This window comes from Amphibalanus amphitrite, unplaced genomic scaffold (assembly GCF_019059575.1).
Source record: "Amphibalanus amphitrite isolate SeventyFive unplaced genomic scaffold, NRLGWU_Aamphi_draft 001845F_arrow, whole genome shotgun sequence".
NCBI classification, from domain to species: Eukaryota; Metazoa; Arthropoda; class Thecostraca; order Balanomorpha; family Balanidae; genus Amphibalanus; species Amphibalanus amphitrite.
The window spans coordinates 9,100-36,575 of NW_024883338.1; the positions used below are offsets into that span (position 1 = coordinate 9,100).

General features: G+C 46.7%; 2 protein-coding genes across 8 annotated transcripts; both read left to right on the top strand.

Moving 5' to 3' along the window:
* Positions 1-572: 572 nt before the first annotated feature.
* Positions 573-10,246, top strand: LOC122375459 (AP-3 complex subunit mu-2-like). 7 transcript variants are annotated; one of them, XM_043354864.1, is made up of 9 exons: positions 597-645; positions 765-841; positions 1,128-1,325; positions 1,832-2,011; positions 4,585-4,821; positions 5,019-5,220; positions 7,741-7,931; positions 8,297-8,472; positions 9,382-10,246. In XM_043354864.1, the coding sequence occupies exons 3-9, from the start codon at positions 1,185-1,187 to the stop codon at positions 9,509-9,511; spliced, it is 1,257 nt and encodes a 418-aa protein (XP_043210799.1). In that variant the 5' UTR covers positions 597-645; positions 765-841; positions 1,128-1,184; the 3' UTR covers positions 9,512-10,246. The 7 variants fall into 7 exon arrangements, with proteins under 7 accessions (XP_043210797.1, XP_043210799.1, XP_043210800.1 ...); XM_043354865.1 differs by having other exon boundaries at positions 600-645; positions 765-915; XM_043354868.1 differs by having other exon boundaries at positions 600-645; positions 765-829.
* Positions 10,247-15,471: 5,225 nt separating this feature from the next.
* On the top strand, positions 15,472-27,130 carry LOC122375461 (uncharacterized protein PB18E9.04c-like). The gene is made up of 9 exons (XM_043354870.1): positions 15,472-15,669; positions 18,345-18,488; positions 21,566-21,691; positions 22,461-22,667; positions 22,801-23,079; positions 23,524-23,669; positions 24,292-24,384; positions 24,848-25,035; positions 25,393-27,130. The coding sequence occupies exons 1-9, from the start codon at positions 15,495-15,497 to the stop codon at positions 25,517-25,519; spliced, it is 1,485 nt and encodes a 494-aa protein (XP_043210805.1). The 5' UTR covers positions 15,472-15,494; the 3' UTR covers positions 25,520-27,130.
* The last annotated feature ends 346 nt before the right edge of the window (positions 27,131-27,476 follow it).

The window sequence follows — 27,476 nt, forward strand, 5'->3', positions numbered from 1 at the left end:
TCTCGACTGAGGCGCCACCTGCTGCGGGTGCAGCACGGCGGTGTGTAGGCGCGGGCTTTCGCTGCTGGCTTGCCGAGCTGATGTTAGCGGCTACTGTATTGGCACACGTTGTCACGTTCCCTTCCCCCTTTCACATGTCATTTCTATTTATTTGACGTATGACAATGAAAAACCATTTATGCATGTGGATTTGTCATGAAATACATTCTGATTCTGATTCTGAGCTCACGCCAAACCCTTGATGGGTACTGATCGGGTCCTGAGGAGGTGGAGGTATTGAGACAGCGTCAGCGAAGCCTCTCCTCAACCAGAGATGGTGCGACTTTTACTTCATCGTCCATCGAGATTCGAGAAAAGGGCCTTGGAGCAGTTCTTATCAGTGAACACACTGGCAATGAGCGTGGAGAGTACCTCCGCCTTCTCGGTCACAGCTTGTGAGGAAGCCGTCAGGTTTTCTTTATAAATCAGGTCCTAGGACCTCGTGGCACACGCTGCTTTACGGCTTGTGCAGCATTTTAGTGCCCCATCTAATTTTGCATAATTGGCGCAGGCAAGACTATCTATGGCGCATAAAGCGATGCAAAAGATTGTATACCAATACAGGTGATCCGTGCCAATACCTAGAGCTCGGAGGTCTAGGCTCCGGTATTACACTAAAACGGATACGGGAAAGCTTATAAAATTTTGTTTTTGGGTAAGTTCATCGAATTTCGGCGTTTTGAAACCGTTTACCAAGAAATCTGACACGGATGATACAATTTCAGGCATCAAAGTCATTCACAAGCTGAAGCGGTTCGTATCTGAAAGGAAGCAAGATTCTTACAGAAAGGTCGTCTGAAAGGTCGCTGGAGGTCTAGGAATTAAATGGATTTTGTTGTATTTACATTCCCCACTCTGACCGGGATTGGAAAATTGGTGACTAGTTCAAGTTTGAGCTTGCCTCTGAATGTGCATAATCAATGTGCATGAAATGAATGTGCATGTAATGCCATAATGATATGGTCACATGTTGATATATTTTTATTCTACTATAGTAAATAATTTCATTTTTAAGCACTGAACTTATATATCCTAGTGAATTTTAAACATCTTTAAACCTAACTTTTAACTCCTTATCACTGTTGCAGCGGTGCCATCGAACCAGTCTGTGAGATTGAATTGGTTGCGACTCCAGCACTGCAGCCATGATTCACAGTCTTTTCATCATCAACCACGGTGGAGATGTGTTCCTGGAGAAGCACTGGAAGTCAGTCATCCACCGGTCTGTGTGCGACTACTTCTTTGACGCGCAGAGCAGGGCGGACGACCCTGTGGATGTGCCTCCAGTGAGTGTTCTGCAGGGAGTCCTCTAAAAACGATAAATATGGTGATGATTCCAGCAGATATGCCAGTACTGCAAGGAGGTATGGTTAATTATGCATCAACCAGTACACTCATGGTGATCATATGGTTTGATTTGTGACATCATTGTGTGTTGATTTTTGTAATTAATGGAAGCATGTCAAAGTATTTACATGTTATGCTCACCTTTTGAATTGCATCTCATTTTAACTTTTGAGTTTAATATTGTGATAACCATTTTCAGCTGAGCACAAAGCCCTCAAAGCAATGAAACACTTCTATCTTGTATGGCAAGATAACCACTTCTGCCATATTCTGATGGTGAAAGACAAAATTTACCCATGTGACTAGTAACTGACCAGCTCTCTCTCTCTCTCTCTCTCTCTCTCTCTCTCTCTCTCTCTCTCTCTCTCTCTCTCTCTCTCTCTCTCTCTCTCTCTCTCTCTCTCTCTCTCTCTCTCTCTCTCTCTCTCTCTCTCTCTCTTTCTAGGTCATCACCACACCTCATCACTATCTGATTAGTGTGTATCGAGCCGGACTCTACTTTGTCAGCGTGTGCACCTCGGAGATGATGCCACTCTTCGTCATCGAGTTCCTCCACCGAGTGGTTGACACGTTCAAGGACTACTTCGGGGATTGTACGGAGTCGCTCATCAAAGAACATTATGTGGTGAGTTGAGATTTGTTTAATCTGGAATTTGTGATAAGTTGAGATTTGATTCATCGGGAGGTCGCTATAAATGTGTAGGACATGCTTTGTAGAAGGTAGAGTTGAGACGCTCTGGTGCTCGATAGATGAGGCTCGTGACAGTGATTGTGGCTGGTGCAAGCAGTCTTATTCTTTCAAAGGCCGTGCGTGAGATGAACCGTGTCTGGCCTTGATTGGTAGGCTGAATTCAGTTATCTCATTTTGTCCAATCCAAGGAATTAGTTGATCTTATTAGAACCATTAAAACCAGTCAATCAAAAGTAAGGTATTTTGAACCAATTGATTATTAATTAAAACTTCCTGAGTATTTTTTGTGTCCACGCTCCACAAGTCCTGTTTGCGTGATTTTAGTTAGGTAGCTTGAACGTGAGCCTCTGAATCATACACCTTAGCTATACACTGGACACGCATACCGTGAGGCTAACCGAGCGGTGCGTTCCGCCATTAGACAGGACACCCGCCACGATATCGAGCAGCGCATCCGTGACGGCGGTAGGAAGTCAATGTGGCAACTGATCCGTCCCGTTGTCGGCAGTAAACAAGCTGCTTGTAAGCCGCCGGACATTCTGCCCAACGATTTTAACCGATACTTTGTCAGTGTAGGCACTCGGGTGGCGGAAGAGGTTAAGCGCCTTGGGCCGACACCGGATGTGCCGTGTCGCTTGCCGCGGGTCGGAGCATGTGCTCTCGTGTTAGCGCCTTTATCGCTTTGCGAACTGCGAGCCATTGTGTTCGGCATGAACAATACGCGCGCCAGCGGCGATGACGGCATTGACCTACGCATGATACGTACCTGTTTTGACTCGGTAGGGTGGGTGCTCCTGCACTTGGTCAACTCCAGCATAACCCAATCCGACGTTCCCCAATCCTGGAAACACTCCCTAGTCCATCGTATTCATAAATCCGGCAGTCATTCTGACCCAGCAAACTTCCGTCCTATATCCATTGTCCCCGTGATCTCCAAAATTGTAGAACGGGCTGTGCATCAGCAACTCTATTCCTACCTCTCAGAAAACCACCTCCTCTCACCAACTCAGCACGGTTTTCGGCCGTCTCACTCGACCGAAACCGCGCTGATCTCCATTTCAGACCGCATCCTTACCTCGTTCGATCGTGGTGAAGTCTCCCTTCTCTGCCTGCTGGATTTGACCAAGTGCTTCGATGTGATAGACCACTCAAAACTCCTCTCAAAATTATCTCTTTACGGCATTGATACTTCTTGGTTCTCGGCTTATTTATCCAACCACACCCAGAGCGTCAGCTTCACTGACGCCCGGGGCAGAGTCCAGACATCCACCCCGCTACCCAACAGCATCGGCGTGTTTCAGGGATCATCTCTCGGCCCTTTGCTTTACTGCATTTTTGCGAACGACCTAAGCCTATTTGCTGGAGATGCTGCAGTTATCCAATATGCGGACGACACCCAAATTCTTGTCAGCGGCAAAAAATCCGAACTTAATCAAGTCGTTCTCCGCATGGAAAATGCTCTTTTATCCCTTGACTCTTGGTTTAGAGCAAATGGACTCAAAGTGAATGCCGCCAAAACTCAACTGATGCTGCTGGGTAGCCCCCAAAATCTGCGCACTTTAAACAACGTCACAGTTACCTATCGCGAACACGTTCTGAGACCCCAACCCGAGGCAAAAAATTTAGGCCTTTTCTTCGATCCCTCGTTGAGCTGGGACCGTCATGTCTCTGTTGTTACTAGCCGCTGCTTTGGAGTTTTGACTGGTCTGTCGCATCTGCGGGGGCACCTACCCATGTCTGTGCTCTCAGCGCTGATCCATGCCCTGGTCTTCTCTCAGCTACGGTACTGCATCTCGGTTTATGGAAATTGCAAAAAGAGTAACCTTTCTCGCATTCAAAAAGTTATTAACTATGGCGCTAAAATGCTTTTTGGCCGCAGAAAATACGACCACGCTTCAGATTTACTCAAGAGACTGGGCTGGCTCGGCGCTGAGAGCATGGCCTCTTACCACACCTTATGCTCACTCCACAAAGTGTGACACTCGGGCGAGCCCGAGCAGCTGGCAGCTGAACTCACCACTGTAGCCGCGGCGCGTGTGAGCACTGAGCGCACCACGCGGCAGGACGACCTACTGTCAGTGCCCCGGTCCAGGACTGAGATGGGCCGCCGCCGTTTTACCTGCCGAGGGCCAAAGCTTTACAATGATCTACCGCGCGACCTAGTCCGGCTGCCCGTGCCGCCGTTCGGTCGACACCTGAAACGTCATCTCGTCAGTTTGCCTCCACACTGACGTACAGAGTATCCAGGCATGTGTGTGATGTGTGCAGGTGTGTGCGTGCTTGTGTGTGTGTGCTCACTCTAAGTGTATACGTGTATGTGTGACATTCCTTTTTACAAGTTTACAAGATCTGACAAGAGGTTGTAATAGCCATAACTTGCCATGGATGACCTCAATACAAGTATGAATATGAATATGAATATGAATATGAACAGGGCCGTCACTAGACTGTCCCCTCTATGACCTTCTCTCCCATCTCCTGGCTAACCCCCCCCCCCCTCCCCCCAGGTGGTGTACGAACTACTGGACGAGATGCTGGACAACGGCTTCCCACTGGCCACCGAGTCCAACATCCTCCAGGAACTGATCCGTCCGCCGAACGTGCTCAGAACGCTGGCTAATACCGTGACGGGGCGCTCTAACGTCAGCGGCGTGCTACCGTCGGGTCAGCTGTCCAACGTGCCCTGGCGCCGGTCGGCCGTCAAGTACACCAACAATGAGGCCTACTTTGATGTGGTGGAGGAGGTAGGGGAAACTCAGTGTCCTTTTTAGTCAGATTAGGAATGCTTGCATTGACACAGCAGTGACACTGAGAGGTCTGACAATTGTGACACGGAGACTGACGCCTAAGTAGCTGACACTTGCTTCTTGTATTGACTTCTATAACCTTACACTGACACTCAAAAAGAGGAACAAACGCTGACACCCACTCATGTCTTCAGGTGGATGCCATTATTGATCGCTCGGGCAGCACAGTGTTTGCCGAGATCCAGGGCTACATCGACTGCAGTGTCAAGCTGAGTGGCATGCCCGACCTCACGATGACCTTCATCAATCCGAGGCTGTTTGACGACTTTAGCTTCCACCCGTGTGTGCGCTTCAAGCGGTGGGAATCGGAGCGACTGCTGTCATTCATACCACCTGGTGAGTAAAGGGGTGAGGGGGGATGTTGCGCCCTCGCTAGAGATACTTATAGGTCTTTGGACAGTCTGTTTAGCGATTTGGGTCGGTGAGAGGGTTGTATGCTGGCTGGGTGATGACTGAACTAAGCGTAGACGATGATGTTGACACATGAACCGGGTCGACAATACTTATAATTGTTGGATTTGCATGAAGTTTGGTACGGAATTTCGTACAAATCCAACAACTAAAAGTACATTTAAAGACATGATGTGGAGATGAATTGTGAATTAAAATGAAATCGGACTTACTCCACAAGAGTTCGTTGGGTCGGAGCTTTCGAATTGTATTACAATTCTTCGTCAGCGAGAGTCGTATCGGATGTTAAGATCGAATCGAAGGTACAGTGCGGATCGAACAAAATATGGGTCGGACAATGGGAAGCCACCTGTCTTGCAGCAGGGCACCAGAGTTGCGGTTCACATTCGCGTCATTGGGTGACACTAGGACGGCTTCCCGCCGTCCCACGGTACGAATGTAGGCCGATTCGAGAAGCAGTCTCATCTGGTGGTGGCAGGCACGGTTCAGGATTTTGGCGTCGTCGAAGGCCGGCGTGCAGTCCCGGTGCGTGCTGAACGCTGAAGCGTTGGCTCTGGAGCGGACCGAGCCAGCCCAGCTCTCTCGGTGCTCGCGGACTCTGGTTCCAAGTTCTCGGTCCGTTTCTCCGATGTAGACGACCGGGTCACCTTCTACCCGGCAGGAGCACTCGATGCAGTAGATGACATTGCTCTCCTGCTGCTTGGGTAGACGGTGCTTGGCTTGGCTACAGAGGAGGGTCCCGATGGTCTGCGACGGCTTCGACACGAGCTGAATGCCGATCTTGTTGGCTTCTCGCTTCAGTTGGTAGAAGCAGGGACCAGCGAACGGAACCGAGAGCCGGACGGGTGCAGGCAGCGGGCTGGGGTTCGGTGGCGACGGCAGAGCCCTGGCCTTCAGCTGGAGGTCCTTTTCTGTTCTTCTTAGGATCGGGTTGATGAACGAGAGAGGGTAGCCGTGTCGGTGGAATTTCTTGCGTCAAAGAAATTCCACCGTCGGTGGAATTCCTCCGTCAAAGACCGCCTGCAAGAACTTGATTTATACGCAAGAAATTCCACCGACACGGCTACCCTCTCTCGTTCATCAACCCGATCCTAAGAAGAACAGAAAAGGACCTCCAGCTGAAGGCCAGGGCTCTGCCGTCGCCACCGAACCCCAGCCCGCTGCCTGCACCCGTCCGGCTCTCGGTTCCGTTCGCTGGTCCCTGCTTCTACCAACTGAAGCGAGAAGCCAACAAGATCGGCATTCAGCTCGTGTCGAAGCCGTCGCAGACCATCGGGACCCTCCTCTGTAGCCAAGCCAAGCACCGTCTACCCAAGCAGCAGGAGAGCAATGTCATCTACTGCATCGAGTGCTCCTGCCGGGTAGAAGGTGACCCGGTCGTCTACATCGGAGAAACGGACCGAGAACTTGGAACCAGAGTCCGCGAGCACCGAGAGAGCTGGGCTGGCTCGGTCCGCTCCAGAGCCAACGCTTCAGCGTTCAGCACGCACCGGGACTGCACGCCGGCCTTCGACGACGCCAAAATCCTGAACCGTGCCTGCCACCACCAGATGAGACTCCTTCTCGAATCGGCCTACATTCGTACCGTGGGACGGCGGGAAGCCGTCCTAGTGTCACCCAATGACGCGAATGTGAACCGCAACTCTGGTGCCCTGCTGCAAGACAGGTGGCTTCCCATTATTCGCCGTTTCTGCCGTTAAAAAGTTCATTTATAGAATTTATCATTTTGATATTTTATATCTTAGTCTAGTTTACTATTCGTGTTTTTGTAAAGCTTTATCTCTGCTTTAGGTACTGTTTGCACCTAATCTATGCAATTTTTTACATGTCATTAACTGTATTTTTACCTACCTGCCTATATTTTTGTATTAGATATTTTACTAGTGTGTTTTATACCCATTTTACAGGCTTTTTCTAGTAAGTGTGCATCCTGTTATTATTCACGTGTTTTCCCAGTGTTTGTATGTTTATTTCAAGACCAACTAGTTGCCTCAGAGACCCTCCTGTCCGACCCATATTTTGTTCGATCCGCACTGTACCTTCGATTCGATCTTAACATCCGATACGACTCTCGCTGACGAAGAATTGTAATACAATTCGAAAGCTCCGACCCAACGAACTCTTGTGGAGTAAGTCCGATTTCATTTTAACTAGAAGTACAGTACAATCCGCTTAATTAATCCGCCTTGGTGACACGGCGTTTTGGGTTTAGCGGTGGCTTATAGGCAGGTATACTTCGTGGAGAAAATCCGTGAATAGCTCAAGTGACCACACTAAGCGGATGGAATTATTATTTGAGGATTTATTAAGCGAATTCTACTGTGTATCTACCACCGGGCGTTAATGGATTACCATCAACGTCACATTTCCATCATACATGTTGTGCTGTAATTAAGCTAGACCCCTGCGTAACAACTAACTCCCCATCCCCCTGTCTCCCCCCAGATGGTTCGTTCCGACTCATGTCCTACCACATCGGAACTCAGTCTGTGGTAGCAGTGCCTCTGTACGTGAGGCACAACATCTCCTTCAAGACGGGTCCGGGCACGGGCAGGCTGGACCTCACGGTCGGGCCCAAACAGACCATGGGGAGGACGGTAGAGAATGTACTGCTGGAGATCAACATGCCAAAACAGGTAGGGAAGGCGGGAGAGTGTGGGCGGGTGAGAGAGGAAGGGATGGATGAGGGGGAAGGAAGGAAGAAAGGGATAGATGAGGGAGGAGGTAAGGAGATGAGGAAGACAGGGAGGAAGAGAGTGCGAGCATTATTGAAGAAATGAACGGGCGAAGGAGCGAAAAAAATGGCTGAGTGAATGAGACGCGAGAGTCCGGGTGAATAGGATGGACTGGTGAATGGATGTTTTTGTTACTCGATTATTTTAGTGTTAGGTAGGTATGTAACTGTATATTTAGGTAATGTGTTCTATCTTTCAGCTCTCTAGCGTTTGTACTCCTCTGTGTCTCGGCTGCTGCCTTCTCGCACTCCACTGGTGTGTTGCAGGTTCTCAACTGCATGCTGACGCCCTCCCAGGGCCGGGTGACGTTCGACCCGGTCTCCCGGCTGCTCAGCTGGACTGTCGGCCGGGTGGAACAATCCAAACTGCCCAACCTGCGCGGCAGCCTGAGCCTGCAGACGGGCGCGCCGCCGCCCGACGCCAACCCCGCCATCAACTTACAGTACGAGCGGGGCCGTGTGGCGGAGGGGGGGGGGGAGCATACGCTGGGTGTTGACGCTCTAATGGGGCTGAATTTGTCGGGGTTTCCGATTTCGGAGTACAGTGAGGATAGATTTGGGGACTGTTAGAGCTGTGTCGTAACTCCTAAGGGCGTGGAATGGCTTGTCTTTGGCCATGAGTGGCCGGATGACGGCTGTCTTTTAAGAAATGCAACGAAAGTTGAATTTATATGGCTGAGTCAGATGAAGAATTCATGCGATGCCCCCATAACGGTGTGTGTTCTGAGTGGTCATAAGAATACTCCACTTTATGTACATTTTCGCATGGGTTAAAACATTACCTGAGGGCTGACAGTACGATTAGGTAAATTGCCCTTTTTACTGGGTCAGTTCAGTATGATATAATGCTCGTGGCTGAGGCATGTGATATGTTTGGCCGCCTTCGCTACCTACGTTTGGATTTCGTGTGTCTTTAGTATATGTTTGTATGTAAAGTCATTTGAAAGCACCGATACATGGTGAGAGGAAGTACCGGTGAAGCAGCTGCTAAAATCGGTTCGGCTCTCTCTCTCTCTCTCTCTCTCTCTCTCTCTCTCTCTCTCTCTCTCTCTCTCTCTCTCTCTCTCTCTCTCTCTCTCTCTCTCTCTCTCTCTCTCTCTTCCCGTCCTCCCCGGCATCCTCATTCATCCCCCAGGTCAAGTGGCTCGCTGACTCTCGTACTTTCAGCCCTGGCTTCCTCGGTCGGGCTTGATGGCACCCCCGCACCGTGACGCGGTACTTTCGAGGGAGACTACCATGTGTGAGCTAATTCCGTATCGCTAATGCCCTGTTCGTGCCTGTCATTCTAACTCCTATTTAGCCTATCGCCATTGTCTTCCACATTTCTAACACGGCATCATGCTCTTCCGCAGATTCACCATCAGTCAGCTGGCTGTCTCGGGGGTCAAGGTCAACCGTCTGGACATGTACGGAGAGAAGTACAAACCCTTCAAAGGAGTGAAGTATATCACCCGGGCCGGAAGGTTCCAGGTCAGGACGTAGCCACGCCAGAAACTGATGTGTTTTGGATGAGGGCTCGGACATGGTTCATGGTTGGGCAGGCTCCCAATGCCAGGCTGAATCGGTTCATTCCTGAACTGAACCAGTATGTACTCGAGATAGTTCGAACGGTTCAGTTCTGAATCAAAGCCTCCGTTGGTTGATATGGTTTACCTCTGAACCATTCCAGGGGCTGAGCCGGTCGTTTTTCGCTTCTGAACCTGAACCGAGGTTGGTCCGTTCGGTTTGGTTCCTTGTGTGAGTAAGATTCACACCTAACCAGTCCTGATCTGACCGCAATGGTTGCTGACTGTCTGACTCGGGCTTTGTTATATAACCGAGCGCCACCTACCGTCAACAATCTGACCAACATTGGCATTGTGTTAATCTGGGCCTCCCCTCTATAAAGCGCGTTGTGGGAATGCCATGCCGCCATTTCAGTGTGTATGCGCCTGTGGTTGTGGGGCTGAGAGTTAGCCGCTATGTGGAAATGTGTTTTCGTATGCGAAAGGTGGCTTCGGAGTTGAGAGCATTTCGGCTGAGCTGCAGCAACAAGGTGGCTTCGCGGCGAATGTCAATTGTTACGCAGATCGAGTGACGACACGTAGAGTACGATCTTATGGGGCGAAGAGGTGGCATCCGGCAACTCAAAGCGAAATATATCTTTGTATTTATGTGTGCTTAAGGGGCAGGGACGCTTCATTCCTGTGAAATAATATATCTGATGTATTGGGACGATCTATGAGTTTTTTTATAATCAGATGGATTTAAGTTGTTCGTGTCTTTTCACTGCTTTTAACACATATTTAGGCATGTAGACAGCAGATAAAGGTTTAGCAATGTTTATCACTCACAATAGGCGTCATATAGGAATTCGAAGTTGGTATATGGTGACGACCGTGTCCGTGAGCAAAAAAAAAAAAACGCTGCTCAATGTAGTAAAAAATGTATGTGAACTAAAAATTGCACGTTACCTGCACGTTATCTGTGAAGACAATGATCTACACGACCTGAAAGTGGTTGTACTTTATCTTGACCTTTGAGGTCACCAGAACACCCCAGCCCAATCCTCGGAAGCGATTGGCTTTCAGACACCGAAGGCTATGTATTTTTTCCTTGTTTTCGGCTATGCTTTATAACGGTTGGTGGCTATTTCCCGAACGTGAAGTCCTAAGGATTCCCATCCACACTGCGTGCCCTGTGCTGTAACTCATGTGTCGCCAATTATTTTCGATCAACCTTCTATCAGTCCGGAACGTGAATTTCTGATAGCGGCTGAGCTTGAGCCTACCGAACCAGACGAGTTGAAACAGGTGGCCACAATTCATTTCGATACAATTAATTGCTGCAACTACTCATTCAACAGGTGACATTGCTAATTTACTGTGGCGTTTATCGAGTACATAACCTGTGCATTTTCAACAAGGAGCGTGTGACGAGCTCGTAAATTAAATTAGAGCACCTATTCAAAACTGATGTACGAATTTAAGATGCACAGCTGATTTGCCTTGTACGGCTGTGCAGGGAAACAAAATGCAAGAGTTATTAAAACAAAACAATTTTAAGGTGCAATGGAAATAGACTTAACCTATGCGGTAAATGTAAGAGCAAACCCCATCGCATTCGTACTACCGTATCTCTCTAAAGGCACAATCGTAACTCGTAAGGCGTATTCCTACTGCCGTATAAGCATTCGCTTCGGAGTGCGTATCAGAAGGCATTACCTACCTCGTGCCTATTTTCACCGTAACGCCCACGTTTCTGTGGTTGGTGAAAATAAATGAAATAATAATAATAATAATAATAATAATAATAATTCCTTACATTATATATCGGCGACTCCAAGTTGTGCAGTGTGGACCAGTGTAGACTTTGCTAAAGTTGATTGATATTGCGCGCTGAATATGATTTATGAACGTAAATTGCTGCGGTAGCTCACATGTGAACCCTATTGTTGCGATATTAGTGACTTCTGGTCAGGTCATGGGTCATCATTTTCAAATTTCTTGATATAAACAATGAAATGTGCTGCGACTCACTATGCCGTACCATGGATTACACTACTTCATCCATGGTCGTACTTACTTACAAATGGGGAATGCTAGCCAATTGTAAGAAAATTGATGAGTTGGAGTTCTCTACATCACCTAAAGTCGTTAATCATTTGAGTTGAAATTTTAGCATAGTAGTGAAGACATAGCGACTGTGAATATTCATAGGTACCTACGCTGGCGGATCCAGAAAATCGGCCTTGGACGCTGCGGGGGTGCATACCTACTGCCTAGCCCTACCCCTATAGAAAAGTTTCTTCAAGTTCTGAAAAATCATCGAATTTCAGTTCCTTGCGCACTGCTGTGCTGTTTAAAACAAATTTTACATGATAAAAGTTGTTTAGTTTTCGTTTCATTCTCGAAAAAACGACAGATCTTCGTCAATGTCGGGCGCTTTTTTTGTCAATGTGCAGCGTCCAAGACCGCCTTTCTAGATCCGCCAGTTACTCGAGGCTGCAGCCCAGATTCAGCCGAGATTCGGGACACCTTGGAATTCGGATCAATTTAACTGGCAAAACACAAATACAAGTAACAAATACAAGAGCTATAGGTATTGTGCGTTTTATACTCAGTAATATGTCAGCAAAACACTCAGCCTTGCAGCAATAAGTAGTGGACTCAACTGACCCAACATTTGCCTCCGGGCTCCGATATATACGAAAGTTCAATAAATTTAATATAGAAACGGAAATGAAATTGAAATGGTCTCATGCCACGCCTTTACAGCGTTGTACGGAGCGCGTGACATAGCTCAATTTAGGTGGATTGGACCTACTGACGAACCGGCGTAAGCTGGACCGCTCTAGCTTTTGACCTGACTCAAATTCTACGGTTAATAATGGAACACCTGCGGGGAACGATTAGTGCGGCAGCTTCCGATTGCGTTTATAGGTACATGCCGACAGACAAGATTCGAGCCCGCATTTCTATCGCATTTCTTAGTTCAGTCGCACTATCGCCTCATGCAGAAAGGCCACGATTGCTAGGCACGATTGTAGCATTTGTGCTGTTTTAACGCACTTTTACCTACTTTAACCCTCGCCCGTATAGTGGGGGTCGAACGGACCCCACCCATGGTTTTTCGCGAATAACTCGCGTAAAAAGCGGCCGATCGCGACGAAACTTTCAGTACCCTCGCGTTCATCAATTTCACACCTACCCTGAAAATTTCATGACCCTGACCCAAATGACCTTTGACCTGTGACCTACTTTTCGAGACCATGTTTGGCTGGAATCGCGATTCGGCGTATGTCGGCTCGCATTAGCCGCGCGTATGCAGTCTTTTCGTGGTTTCAAACGTTCAAACATTTGATATGATGTTGCCCCCATGCCTTAGGGTGGGTGTCAAGGTCACCTGAAGGTCAGGTCAGGTCATTGACCTTTGATGACCTCGGTTCACTTTTTCGAATTTTACATGTTTCTAGGCCAGTTTTTGGAGCTGAATTCGAATTTAGCAACCATATGAGCATTTACGAAGTAATTTTGGTGCCTTCGTAACATGTTACGAAGCTGTCAGAGGCGGTTGCCACCTACTACGAATACCCTTACTGGTTGACCTGACCTGACCTGACCCGACCTGGCCTAAATACATGAATACATCATCTGTGATCAAAACTAACATGATATTCGTGATCAGCACCCCGAAAAACCCATAGCAGCCACACTTTACGACGTTCTAACAGGTCCCGATTTTCCCGCCTTTGGGGTCATTGACCTGACCTGCAAGGTCAACCAATGACCTAGGACCTTAAAATTGGGTATCATTGGCTTCCTCTCGTCACGGGCAACACGCTCGTTTTTTCCGCGAAGCTCTAGCTCGATCAGGGGCGAAACGGCAAGGGTGGCGTCGGTCCCCCTGATACGTTGACCCCCCCCCCCCTTATACGTTCGCGGCTGGAAAAACACCAATACGGGCGAGGGCTAACAAACACACGTGGAAACTCTCCGGCGTTTCTGTATGTGCGTTGCGGCTGATGCGTCCTAAGTGCTCTCATCAATTGGTAGTATTGGTCATAGTCTGTTGCTTACATCTATTGGCCTTATTGTTCGATCGGTGGGAGACTTCGTTTGGGGGGGGGGGGGGGGAGTCACGGGTGGCGTCGGTCCGGGTCGAAATGTGTGTACCTTATGACCTCGACAAACAGCTGGTGACATTGACCACCAAATGGTCAAGAACTCACTATACATACGTCACCAGAGGCCATAACCAATCACGAGCCAAATCACGCTAATTTATGTACAAGCGAGCCCACTATAATAGCGATTATATGCACGCATGCTTCTCAATGACTCGTAGTCAGGAAAGCTTTTGCGAGCCGCTTGCGCAAGAGTTACCCGAAACACGCGAAGTGGAGGGCACCAAAAACAAGAAGTAATTCGACGTCACACGCAAGCGTAGTATGTAAACGTATTTCTGTGACCTTAACATTAGGCAAAACACATCTCAAGTTTATACGATTGAAATTGAATGCAATGCCAATAAAGATGAGATAAACGTATTTGGGACAAAGAGAACCTGACATAATAAGGCCGGGTATGCCGCGCGAATAAAACGGGACGTGGACAAAGAATATTTAGATTAAATCTCATCCAATCCATCATTCGCCAGTGCCAGTCGTCGATTACCGACGGGTGTAGTAATTTAAGCCCGTTTGCAAAATGAAAATTGCGGGTCGAGCACACAAGAAAGAGCAAAAGCACAACCGACACGGAAAACTCACAAAATTCTTCCGCACTGCAATTTAGCTGCAGAATATCCTTCATGCACGTTATCCGAGTGCATATTTTAATTAAGAAAAAAACACTCCAGGCACATCAGGAATAGGTATGCGCACAAAACCAATGATCGCATTGAAACAAACATCTAACTTGAAAACCAATGCCCGGTCATCAGATCAATCCGTAGACTGGTGAATCAAGAAAGGATTGGATGATGCTGAAGGATAGTCACTACTCCCCAAAAAGTTCTTCAATTTTTAGAAACTCTTCTGATTGCTCTTATTCATACGTTGCTGTATATCCTATAGCAAACTTTGTTCGATAAAATTTGCTCGTTTTTTCTACCCCTGCGGGCTGCGAGAGAAATGGTGAAATTTCTGATAAACTGTGTACGCTGAGGCGGGGACCAATGCCACCAGGCGCCCCTCGGGTCACCCAGTGTACCGAGGGGTGTTTGTAGTACCCCTCAGTGAGTTCTCTCAGCGGGGAGACATGTTTGGTGTGTGGGTGAGACTCCGGGAGGTCAGCACACTAGCGCTTACCGTTCCGCGACAAACAGCGACAAACAACAGCGACACTCAGCGACAGACAGCCGTCTCTCCGTTATCCTCGCGAGTGCTGGCTTGGTATTCACTAAGGCACCGTTTAGCAAAATTTAGCGAAAAGTATTTGGAAAATAGAAAATAAAAATGTGTGTCAAGTTTTAAAATTCTAAAAGGAAATGTTTGTATTATAGTTAAATGTTGGGTTTCATGTAGTTTACATATTGTATCCCTTTATATATCCCCTTTATATATCTGTATACATATCCCTTCGAGCCCGCCCTTTCAATAAATTGTGGCATTTTCGGTAAGTAATTTGGTAGTGTCAGCAAGTTATGAGAACACGATCTCTGCGGCTGGGCGACCCAGCTGTTTTACGTGCATTCATGTATTTTTTTTCTTGTAAAATAGATGCACACAATGCACACGTATACATTAATATTCGTACTTGGTCATATGTACAATGAGTTAAACATCGATCATCGCCATGAATTCTTGAAGCACTATATTATTTTAACACCTGCCTGTAACGACGCAGTCCGTGGGTATTAAAACTGACCTGTTCCTCGGGGACCCAGCGCACCACTCGGTGTTACCGGGACACCCTGACGAGCCCCCTGTAAATACACCACCGACAGCCCTCGTCACTGGTCCGGTAGACCCGGAGCGGCCACCATGGGGTCTGCGGCGGGGTCTGGCTGGCTCACACCGCTGGTCTGGTCTGGTCTGCTGCTGGTGGTCAGTGGTCTGCCTCCGCAGTCCTTCGTGGTCCACTCGGCGCTCTGGCACATGACGATCGGTCAGCCGGATCAGAGTGAGGTTCTGGCGTCCTTCGGAACCATGAGCGAATGTGAGTCCGAGCGAGGGGCTGTATAATCGAGGTGGTAGGGGTACGGGTAGGAGAGCTGGGTTAGTAGTAGGTATGAAAGGGATAGAGGTAGAAGTAGTAGTAAAAGTAGGGTAGGAGTGGTGGTAAGAGGAGAAGCAACAGATAAGCAATCAGGGTATGAATGCCTATGCACAGGTTGGAGAATGTATCTGATAAAGAGCAGAGTAGAGACATGAAAATGGTGAGAGTGAGAGTGGTGACGGCAGGTGAGAATGAGTAGGGTTGAAAAGAGGTCGAGTAAACCGTATCGTATCAAGCTGTCTAGTACAGTGTCATTCAGTAACCGAAATTGTTCTCAACAGTCCGGCGAGAACACTCAGGTCGAAGTGGATACAGTTTCGAACCAACGTCTCTGTAAACATATCGGAATGGGCCTAACATCAGCCTGACAATAACTAAACGGGCCATTCGCGACGAAAACCAAGCAATAACGCAATAACAATCGCTTGTGTTTTAATTAATCGGTGCGTGATATATCTCTATTTCAAAGGCTCCGTTTTTCTAACTATGATATGGAGTGCATACTTAATGTCATTTATCGTGCTGATTTTTTTTTTTTGCTTATAAATATGATAAACTAAATCGTTCCACGCATGTTGGTCTCCCAGAAGTGTTCTTTAAGCCACCCTGTGGTTTATACGGCCTTGCCTGTGGTCAGAACTTGGCTAAACAATCACCATAGTCATACAGTATGCTGAGGTCAGCTTTACCAACGGAAAAATCGCTGGCTGCCGGTTTTTTCTCTTTTTTGTCTTAACTCGTCCCGGCTTTTCCACTGATGTCAGTCCACTGTCCACTGATCACTGAAGTCCACTGATGTTAATATTTATATCAGCCAGCCTACCTTACATGTTTTTACGTTAGCGATTATTTATTTCCCATGCGATTAGTTGACCTTTAGAGAGGCTTCTAGAAATAAAATGCCGGCAACCGGCTATTTTTCTGCTGGTAAAACTGACCTCGGGACGACTTTATCGTTCAACCCCTGCAATTTGACGAACTCCAAACAGAGCTGATCCTGTGGAAGACGTCGACGATCCAGAACGTCTTCAGCGAAAGCACTGCGACGTTCATGCAGTGATCAGTTTCGCTTCTTAAAATTCGCCACATACGCTGCTCAAAGATCAGTCAATTGCGCCCATGAGATAAACAATAAGCTACGCTTAGTGGTTCAACTATGGAAAGGCGAGCACGATTATGCCAAAATCGCGGCTCTGCGGCCGTTTTTGCGAAATTATTTACCACAAGCCGAACCCGTACCTTGGGCCACTTGACCTGAACTCAGAGGTCACCAGTTGACCTGAGACCTTAAAATCGGGTACTAGTCGCTGCGTCTCGTAAGTCGTAACGGCGCACACGCTCGTTTTTTTTCCGTGACGCTGTAGCTCATCAGGGGCGAAACGGCGAGGGGGTCGTACCAACGCCCCCCCCCCCCCCCTCGGCCGGCGCGTATGTAGAAAACCAATAGGTCCGGCGAGGGTTAACCGTCAAATACAAATACAAATACAAATGTTGGCTCCAAGAATCGACCCAGTGCATGTATGGGCGGGGTTCCCACCAGTAAAAATACCTTAGCACCCATCACCCATTCAAGGAAGCTCGGAAGCGACAATGTGCCATCCGCTGGCGGTCGGTATTCAAACGACCCGGACAGCCGCACGAACGGGGTCGGGTGGCGCACAAAGTTTTCACGAAAGGGAGCGATCACATACCGTGTGTCGGTACTGGACCGAGCAGCGCCACTGAAAGGTAGTGAATAAAGGCCTGGCTACACTATGCGTTTTCTGCGTGCGTTTTTTGCGAGTTTGCGTGATTTGCGGAATATCGTTCTAGAAAGAAACGACATTACGTTTTTGTTAAATGTTTTTCATATAAACTTTTAATTAACATAAACGTTTTATTAACTTTTATATAAATATTAAAGAAGGTTAATTAATAATAACCTTTTTTCTAGAACGATATTTTGCAAAACACGCAAACTCGCAAAAAACGCACGCAAAAAACGCATAGTGTAGCTAGGCCTTAACTGTCATGTATTATTTTGGTGGTTGGATGACATCTATTCAGCCAGAGAATGGCACCCGGACAATAGCTAACTACTTGCCTACAGTTGGCGGGTTATTTGGCGCAAACCACCGGGGCATGGATGCCGGTGGGTGACATAGGTATTGTACATTTATACAACGACGACGTCAGCGACGGCACTAACCGTTTGTACCAGCCGTACAAAAAGAGTAACCAAGAAGACACAAGGATAGCCAGAAAAGACATTCAACCTTTGCCGAAATGTTGACATAAGAATGAGGTGTAATTATGCGCGGGCAGTGGGGAGGGTCGCTGGACGATGCTGGTTTGGGGTGACGAGACAGCCACGGACGGCGACTAAGATTGGTAAAAGCAAAAGCATTTGTAGCAATTTCAAAAGTTGTTCGTCGAGAAATACACGCATATAAGAGTTATAGATTGAAAAACAATGCATATTCGCACCAGGTTTAGCCGACTGATGGTAGTTACTGGCTATAGAAGTTCTAGTAATTTTGGCATAAGCTACGTGTGAACTCACACAACCTACTTCTCTGTCAAAAAACTGGCGACTGACTTCATGATCTGATCATCATCATCATAACGTTTCCCAGGTGACTGTCTGACTAAATGTCTGACCAGGGAAGACTGTCTGAGCTTCAGTCACGTTCCGACGGACCAGAGCTGCACCCTCTACCCGGTCCGCGGCAATGTCGACTCTCCGAGACCGGAGCGAATCCGCTACCGTGCGGCACTCGGTAAGATTCGGTATATGATGGTCATTTAAAACTAAATAAAAACATCAAAGAAATTACGTTACTGGTAGAAATAAACCGACCACAGGTGATTTAATGACAAATCTCAGGCTTATAAAGTGCTATTGACTGAGGCATAAATATCTGCATGTATAATGTGTTTGGTTACAAGTTAGCTTTTTTATCTATATCTATAAAATTAAAAATTTAAAGAGACCAAATTTAACCCTATTCCTGGCGGGCTCCGCCGGGACAAGAAACTGGCGGGGGGGGGGGCCGATTCGGCCCCCCCCTGAGATCTCGAGAACGAAGCAAGATAGCGACAAGCGGCAAACGGCATCGGATACGCATGGTCAAGATCTACAATTTTTACAAAGGTCATTTTCAGGTCAGGTCAAAGATGACGTCACAGGGGTCGAAAAAGTCAAAATGGCGGCGCTAGATATGGAGAGAGTTTTTCTCGAATAACTTTCGAATTAGTCAAGATAGGAACAAACCAAGGGCATCATCGTGATCCTCTCGTCAATCCGCATCGAATGATATATATGTTGACCTCGAAAGGTCAAGGTCAAAGGTTGACCTCAGGTCACGTGACCTCGAGGTCATCATGTATATAATTCGATGCGTCTTGACGAGCTGAACACAATGAGACCATCCACGCGTCTGTATCTTGTTCCTGTACGGAGTTATTGGCCAAAAACCTTTGGTGACCTTTGATGACGTCACATGACCTCACAGCTGCCCAACAGCAAAACAGGCCTCAAGGTAGTGAAGGTTGATCGTATATGAAGTCATGTATGGTATATGGGGCCATTCCGACCCGTTTTAGTGGTAAAAACAGGGAGTTGATTTTTCCCCCATTGACTTATAATGGGGAGGTCGCGAAACTGACCTGACCTTAGGTCACCGATATCAAAATTCCGAGATATACAAATTGCACATACTGGTACCCTAACTAAAGCCTGAAGAGAAGAAATTGATCGGTCAAAAACTCTAGCTCTGGCGTGATTGCAAACTTTTCTGAGGTAGGGTCACCAAACCGCCTCTGGTGACCTGACCTGAGGTCAGATCAACTCAAAATTTTCAGACATGTTGCGTAGAAGCCTTTTAGGAAAAGTCAGAAAATTTGAGCTTCCTAGCTCAACGCGTTTGGGAGAAATAACCAAAAAACCTCAGGGGGGGCTCCTGAGGCCCCCCCGCCAGGAATAGGGTTAAGCCCATAATACTCTTTTTCATCCTCCAGTCTGCGAATAACTGGCTTTTGGCATCGACCCTTGTATGCCAGAAGTATAATGTGTATTGTGTAAACCTTGTAATGGAGTCGATTGGAAGTGAATTGCTAATGCATGGAGGTTTCCAGCAGGCGATAATGTGTTAATGCCCGCGTGTTTGTACGTGCGTGCATGTTCGTCTGATTCCGCATGTTTGAAAGTTTATCGGGTGCGATGATGACAAATAATGAAGCAGCCCGCTGTTGATTCAATCAAACATCTGTTTACGGGGTACAAAGGCCTATGTATGATGAAACCAAATCGCTGATTCCCGGCAGGCAAAATGACAGCAAAGGCTCTCAGCCCCATTCATTATCTGCTAGTCGCCTTTCGAAGTTACCTGATGGCTAATAGTCTGTGATTTGAACTTTTGTCTGAAGCCGTAGTTTGTCTTACTGAACAGCAAAGACCATTTTTTTCGGTTCATAAAAATTGCGATGGCAACGCAGGGGGTTGAATGTAGATGGTATATTGTAGAGCATGTTCACCTGTATGCATACCATTGAGAAGTATGTCCATTTATGTCTCATGTAAAGCGAAATAATTCGTTCAAATCATGCCCTGGCAAACGCAAAATAGCAACAGTGAGGATATCTGATTCAGAAATGTCAATAAGGGTGATAATATCATGCTGCGCATATGCAGAAATGCCTTTATGACGCCTGACGGTAGAGTGGTAGGTGATGAATTGGTTACGCGGCTGTACTTTTCGGTTATTGATGGCAATGCACTAACTGCTGGCAGTGCCACTATCGGTGACTAATGTACTTGCAGTAATGTAATGTAATGCAGTGCTTTGCAGCAGTATGTAGGTAAAGCTAAAGGTTAAATTGTGTGCTAGATGCGAAATACACACATACTCATTACCGGGGCCCTCAGTAATAGCTTGTCCGTCAAATACATCCACAACTACATACGTGTAGTTATCTATCTATGTATAGGCCTATATCGAGCTGCGCGCATCAATAATTTACTTGTTTTTTTTTCTTCAAGGTACTTTTTCTCTATTTCTATGCATTGCCTTCTGCCATAAATGTATAGTTTACTCTCTAAAGGAATAAATATGTGATCCAAATGGATCGGGATTTATTTTGACTGCTCAAGCGCAGAGAAGGAATACGGACAGTGGACACGTCTTCCATTGGCTGGCGATCCTCCCGTCAAATCAATCGGGCTGCTGCATGACACGCATTCCTAGAATACTAATTTAGACGCAAGTCAAAGTTCAGCATGCTTCACATCGTTCTTTAAGTTTCTCAGTGCTTGTGCGAGGATCATATTAAAGCATTTTGATTAATGATTAATGACCTTACCCTCGTAGTTTGAAAAAGTTATATCAAAACACTTGTTTATTAATAATTTCGAGCACAGCTCTTCATCAGAATACAAAGCTAAAAATGTCACGATAAAAAATCCAATCTTTGACTTGACAATCTTTGTCAAAGATTGGATTTTTATCGTGACATTTTTAGCTTTGTATTCTGATGAAGAGCTGTGCTCGAAATTATTAATAAACAAGTGTTTTGATCTAACTTTTTCAAACTACGAGTACGAGGGTAAGGTCATTTATCATTAATCAAAATGCCTCACATCGTGGTAGATTCTGGTTTTCCATCCCCAACTGGTGACTCTTCTACATTCATAACACTTTTAAGCTTTCCTCACTGGAGCAAAATTTGCATGATTTCTTATCTTCCGCAAAATAATTGTGTGCCCTTGGTAACAACGAGAAGCGCCGATCTTTAACCGCAGTAGTCATGAGCTGTATATAATCATTACTGCGGGTTACACATACACGTTTGATTGCAGCCTATTTGGGCGACTGGTGCTCGTCGGCCGAGGACTGCCTCCTGCTGACCTCGGGTGGTGGGGTGTGTCGAGAGAACACCTGTAGCTGCCCAGAGGGGCGGGTCCCGCACAACCGAACTACGTGTGGTAAGAACGCACATCGTCGGCGCTGAAAACGCACGTGCGGTCTTGTTAAATGTGCCCTACATGTGCAAGTGCAACACGAAACTACCGTGCAATCATAATCAGTTCTTTTAACGAAACATTCAAATTATGACATGTAATTTATGAAAGCTGACAGCTGCTGCCGTAATCATGAGCTCTGGGTGGTGTCTGGCTCATTTAACCACCAATGTTTAATGGAAGCTATTCTGGAAACATAATCTCCACTGCAATGTCCATTACAAGGTCCACTTGCAATGCAATGTCGATTATGCCTGTTGCGCTGTTCAGCAGCGCAGGACTTAGGTCTTCTGAGACATCAATTTCAGCAAAAATAATATTTGACCATGCAATATCTCAAATGTCACCAAAAGGGAAAACGCTAAATTATTTGATTTGAAAATATATACATATAACTTTTTAACAACAAATCGTTGCATTATAGGAGTTTGGTATGCATTTATTGGCATATTTTCGAAAGCAACTTTCTCGTAATCCTAACGTTGACCGCATCGAATCGCATCTATTCGATATACGACCGACTTTTGAGTAGAGGTCTATTCACTGAGACTTAGTCGCCTTGTTGCGGGCTTGTTCGTAAGGCCTCGTTCTTTATTTCCACAAAAATTCGCCGCCCCTTTACTTATCACTCATTTTGTAGAAAAAAAAAGAGAACCATGACGTCGGGTTCACCAATGGCCCGATGAACATGCTCGTCATTGACCGTCTTTTTTTTTTTACTGCTTTGCTTCAGGAGACCCGATCACAACCAGTACCGTTCCACCATCCTCGACCACAGGACAGGCAGCAACAACAACAGCTGTTGCTGTCTCCACCGCTGGGCCTACAGCGTCTTCAATAGCTGTGCCTTCGACTGCATCAACCACGGCTACAGCAACTTCGACCATTGCTGATCCAGCGACCTCGACCACTACTGCCCCAACGACTTCGCCCACTGCCCGTGAGTGCCGTCATGTATGTAGATTCATGTGACTTATCCATACGAAGCGCGATGGGATTCAAAGGGGGTATTGTAGGTTGATCTTGTCTGTTCGCAAAAAATGAATCGTTTTTATTGTTTTATTTCGTTTCAGAATCCACAGCAACTACTCAATCAACAACAACGGAAACAACCACAACAACAGCACCATCAACAGCAGCACCAACGACGACAGCGCAAACAACGACAACAACAACGACAGCAACAACAACAACAACAACAACAACAACAACAACAACAACAGCGATCACAACAACGACAACACCGACAACAACAACAACAATAATAACAACAACAACAACAACAACAACAACGCCAACGACGACGACGACAACAACAACCACAACAACAACAACTGCAGCGGTCACCGTAGGTGCGTACGGGCGAACGATGCGTGGGGCCATCGGGGAGCTAAATATCGCATGGCGTGACTTAAAAACATGCGCATATACCCAACCCAGAATTGCCGAGGCTGTTCTAGAATACAACGGCAGCGTCATTTGCGATTAACAATGGCATTTTTATTAGTTTACGCCATGAAATCTGCACTACGAAACGAGTTTATTATGCTAAAATATCCAGCATTATTTGCTCTTATTGAGACATCGCAGAGTGTCTAGCTTGTGGCAACTTTCCGAATATTGAGTATATACTTTGTATTTAGTAACGTTTTAGGACGCTCTCATAAGCAATGTAATGACTTTTGCCGAGTTCGGTATCTATAAGAAAATTTAGAATTTAGACGGTGTTACTTTGTATGCACAGAGTGTGCTATTTATGTCAAATGTGCGCTTCTAAGCTAAACCTTTTTTGTCAGCTCCTGACGTGGCATTCGTTCGGAAGCCTCAAAAAGGCAATCCTCTGGGCGACGGGTCGTACCAAATGAGCTGCAAACAAGATTCCTCTGCAAACATGGTTATGGTGGGTCTCAAGGATGACCCGACCTATGGAACAATGTGGAAGGTGAGCTGCAAAAAAAGCATCACTTCTTTGTTGTGTTGGAATATGGTTGTGTCGACAAAAATGTTCTTATAAGTGACGTGGTGCAATTAATTGCATACATTACACCTACTTACAGTACAGGCTGTAGCGATGTGATGTAAAAGCAGACTAGCCGTATGAGGCAGGACCTGAGTGGAGTCAGCTGTCTCTTACAGTTTACACAACGTCATGGTGTTTTTGGCAGGACCTGAATGGGGTCAACTGTCTCTAACACCCCACTATGGTGTTGACAGAACCTGGATGGGGTCGCCTGTCTCTAACACAACGTTACTTGTTGTTGGCAGAACCTGGATGGGGTCAGCTGTCTTTAAACTTGTTGTTGGCAGGACCTGGATGGGGTCAGCTGTCTTTAACACAACGTTATGGTGTTGTTTGCAAGACCTGTGTTGCGTCAACTGTCTCTAACACCACATTATGGTGTTATTGGCAGGACCTGGATGAAGTCAGCTGTCTCTAACACAACGTTATGGTGTTGTTGGCAGGACTTGGATGGGGTCAGCTGTCTGACACCACATTATGGTGTTATTGGCAGGACTGGATGCAGTTAGCTGTCTATAACACAACGTTATGGTGTTGTTGACAGGACCTGGATGACACAAACTGTGCCGAGTACCGTCACTATCCCGACCTTGTGATCGGAGCGCCGGGTTCTCGGATGGGGTTCTCATCGGGCACGGTAGGTAACACGGGCGGGGTCACGGCAGATCAACGGTCAACGGTCAGCCTTACAACGTTATATTACCGCTCAGCCAAACCTGAGTTAAACACTGGAGGCTAGGCCAGCCGTAATGCATATTGCACACTGCTTAGTGCATAAGTTTGAGTATAAGAGCATTTACAACTTTGGACTTACTCCCAGTACTGTTTCAACACTGTGGTGTCAAGATAAGTAAAAAATGACAATCTTTGTCGTTAGGAGGTGGCGAAGAGAACACTTATGATAGTTGGATGTCAGCGCCCAAACTGTATATTTTTTTCATTTCCCTTGCAGACTTTGCCGGATATAAACCACTTTTCCTTCATAAACGAAAGCAGCCGGAGATACTCAATCTTTTTTCCAGCCCTGTGCTTCCACGACAAGACAAGGGCTGAAAGATGTGAACTGTGACTGTGAGACACTGTGATTACCCCCCTCACAGGAACTCTACCGCTGTCCTGACGGCTCGGTCCTGGTCACCCTCATTGACGACGACTGGAAGTTCAACACCCCTACCAGCATGCAGTGCGCGCCCGTGCAGGGTCCCTACACGGTGGACGCATCCGACTGTGCTATACTGCCCATCGACGACCCTCAGGCCATGCAGTCTTCGACCAGCGACACGAGCGAGTGAGTAACCGAGAGCGGAGGTGTTATTTTACGCCAACTACGTGGGTAGTGTGCAGGGGAGCGTGTTAGCTTACGCGAATACTACGGGTAGGCTAGAGGAAACGTGTTATTTTACGCCAATACAATGGGTAGTCTGCAGAGGACGTGTTATCGCACGGCGCACACTTTCGATGTGAGTAACTATACATACACACTGTGGATATTTCTTCTTGTGTATTGGCTGCAGACTAATCGTCAAGTGCTTCATCTCCAACTCTGTTTCGAGTTTTGCGCCGCACAAACTGCAGCAATAGCATGCTCCCGTTCCGTTCAACAACCCCCCTCCCCATTATTGACGTTTTTCCGCTCTATTTCCAGCTGGCCGTTCCAGTGTCCGCAACTCCCCTCCGCGGTGGGAATAGTCAGCCTCAAGTACAGCCTCTCCTCCTCCGACTACCACTGGAAGGGCATGGAGTGCTGCAAGATCAAACCAACAACTCCCTAACGAAGAGGCAGGGGATTTTGGTGACGTCATAAGCCCAACTCGACCTGGCGGATGGTGTTATGCTCGGCAGTGCCCCGTGTGTTACGCATCGGTCGGATATTTGGTTGCGGTGACTCAAAGGAATCTCATATAGCCATGTTCAATATTTATTTTGCACCTTTAAACAATGTTGCTGTTTGAGCACGCCTGGCGCCCCACGGTGTCGTTAGTATTTGGATTTCCGCATAGTGCTTAGCCAACCGACGCTATTACCGTTGTGCATGTTATTTGATTCGTTGTTTCTTGCACTGTTTGTTAAAATAAAGGATTCAGCAAATAACTGATAAATATAAATAGGTATATAAAACGTTGGAGGCGAATGCGAACGTCCAACGCATTCATAGTTATAACTTGATCGCGAATAAAATAAACGTTCTGAAATGTATATCAAATTCAAAATTGTCTGGAACTATAGGCTAAATGGCGTTTCAGGAATCGGAAAAATAAATCCCGCGTCGCTGATTATTTGGCACAGCCTATGGGGCAACCTTTTTACATATGACCTGAAAGTTTCAGGTCCGGGTGACCTTGGGTCAGGTCACCAGGTCAGAAAAACCGGTACAAGGTCATAGTCAAATTTCAATTTTCTTTATGCACCTGTCCAACTCACAGTTTTGGACCGATTTCCTTCAAACTTTCAGGATGTGCTAAGTTCACCCAGTTGTATAATATATATTCCGGTTTTTTGGATGTCACCGACCCGAGGTCAGTTAGAGGTCATTACGTCATAATGTTAAGCCTATGGGAAAATACTAAATTCGGAAAATACTGGAGATATCCGCTTCGTTCTATCACTTTTGTGCTTTCAAACCACAGTACTTAACAGCAGGTCACTTGGTGCTTCTTTGTTTGGTGTACTTATCCATGGGTCAGGTCAAATGAGGTCAACTGAGGTGAAATGACGTTTTTGCCAATACCTTGGCACATAATGACGCTAGAGCTTCAAAAATGGTATCATTGTGTTCCTGTTGATCAGCCGAATCGAATGATATGCGATATGATGCAATTTGGTTAACTTGAACTTAATTACTTAATTAAAGTTTACTTAAAATTTAAGAAAACTTTAAGTACACTTAAGCAAGCTAAAAAGTATATCATTCGACGCGCCTTGACGTGCTGAGTTCACTGGTGCTTTTCTTTTTGCTTTATCTCAATTAGATCAAAAGTTATAAGTGAAAAACTTTTGACCTGTTTTTAGCGAAATTTTTACATTTATACCCCTCAAAACCCCCCTAAATATCAACCTAGAGCAACCAAATTTGCACAGGGGCGAGAACTCCAGGCGGCCCACCTACCTACCAAATTTGGTGTTTCTAGGTGCCATAGGAGCCAATCGCGAGGGGGGGTCGCATCGACCCCCCCCCCCCTGCCAGGCCGTGTTATGAAAAATGCCCTGCCAGGGCGAGGGTTATAAGCGTTCAAAAAGTAGGAGTCAGGACAGGAAACATGTGACGCTGTCGCCCTGTCCCGACTTATTCAAAAAGGGCTACAGAAGTCCATAGCATGCATTTATATTGACCGTGCTTGCGTGTTTTTTTGTGCTTCTCTGAAATAAATGCATCTTTTGTCTTGGCTACTGTCTTTTTGCCCAATAATAATAGCTGCAATCAGTTTTGGCTCATACATTTACATAATCATTTTGTAGGTGCCTCCCATTCCAACTGGGATTGTCACATTCACCGGCAGATCCAGAAAGGTCTTAGGTCACGCAGTAGCGGCGGAACACCTTCAATTAAAGGGGGGGGGGGGGCACTGCCGACTTTTGGTCCCAAGTCTTTCCATGCAACGAGTAACGACCATAGGGCTAATGTTAAAATGCCAAAATCAAAGGGGGACACGGTGCCCCGGTGCCCTCCCCGTTCCGCCGCCTATGGTGCTCTTGAACGGGGTTCGTCCAACATACAACCCAAAAGCTGCT

Coding starts and splice junctions, on each gene's coding strand:
- LOC122375459 (XM_043354862.1), top strand. CDS start 1,185: ATGATTCACAGTCTTTTCATCATCAACCACGGTGGAGATGTGTTCCTG. Junction 5,221..7,740: donor GCTGTCATTCATACCACCTG/GTGAGTAAAGGG, acceptor GTCTCCCCCCAG/ATGGTTCGTTCCGACTCATG. Junction 8,473..9,381: donor AACCCCGCCATCAACTTACA/GTACGAGCGGGG, acceptor GCTCTTCCGCAG/ATTCACCATCAGTCAGCTGG.
- LOC122375461 (XM_043354870.1), top strand. CDS start 15,495: ATGGGGTCTGCGGCGGGGTCTGGCTGGCTCACACCGCTGGTCTGGTCT. Junction 18,489..21,565: donor CCGCTACCGTGCGGCACTCG/GTAAGATTCGGT, acceptor GTTTGATTGCAG/CCTATTTGGGCGACTGGTGC. Junction 25,036..25,392: donor TCGACCAGCGACACGAGCGA/GTGAGTAACCGA, acceptor CTCTATTTCCAG/CTGGCCGTTCCAGTGTCCGC.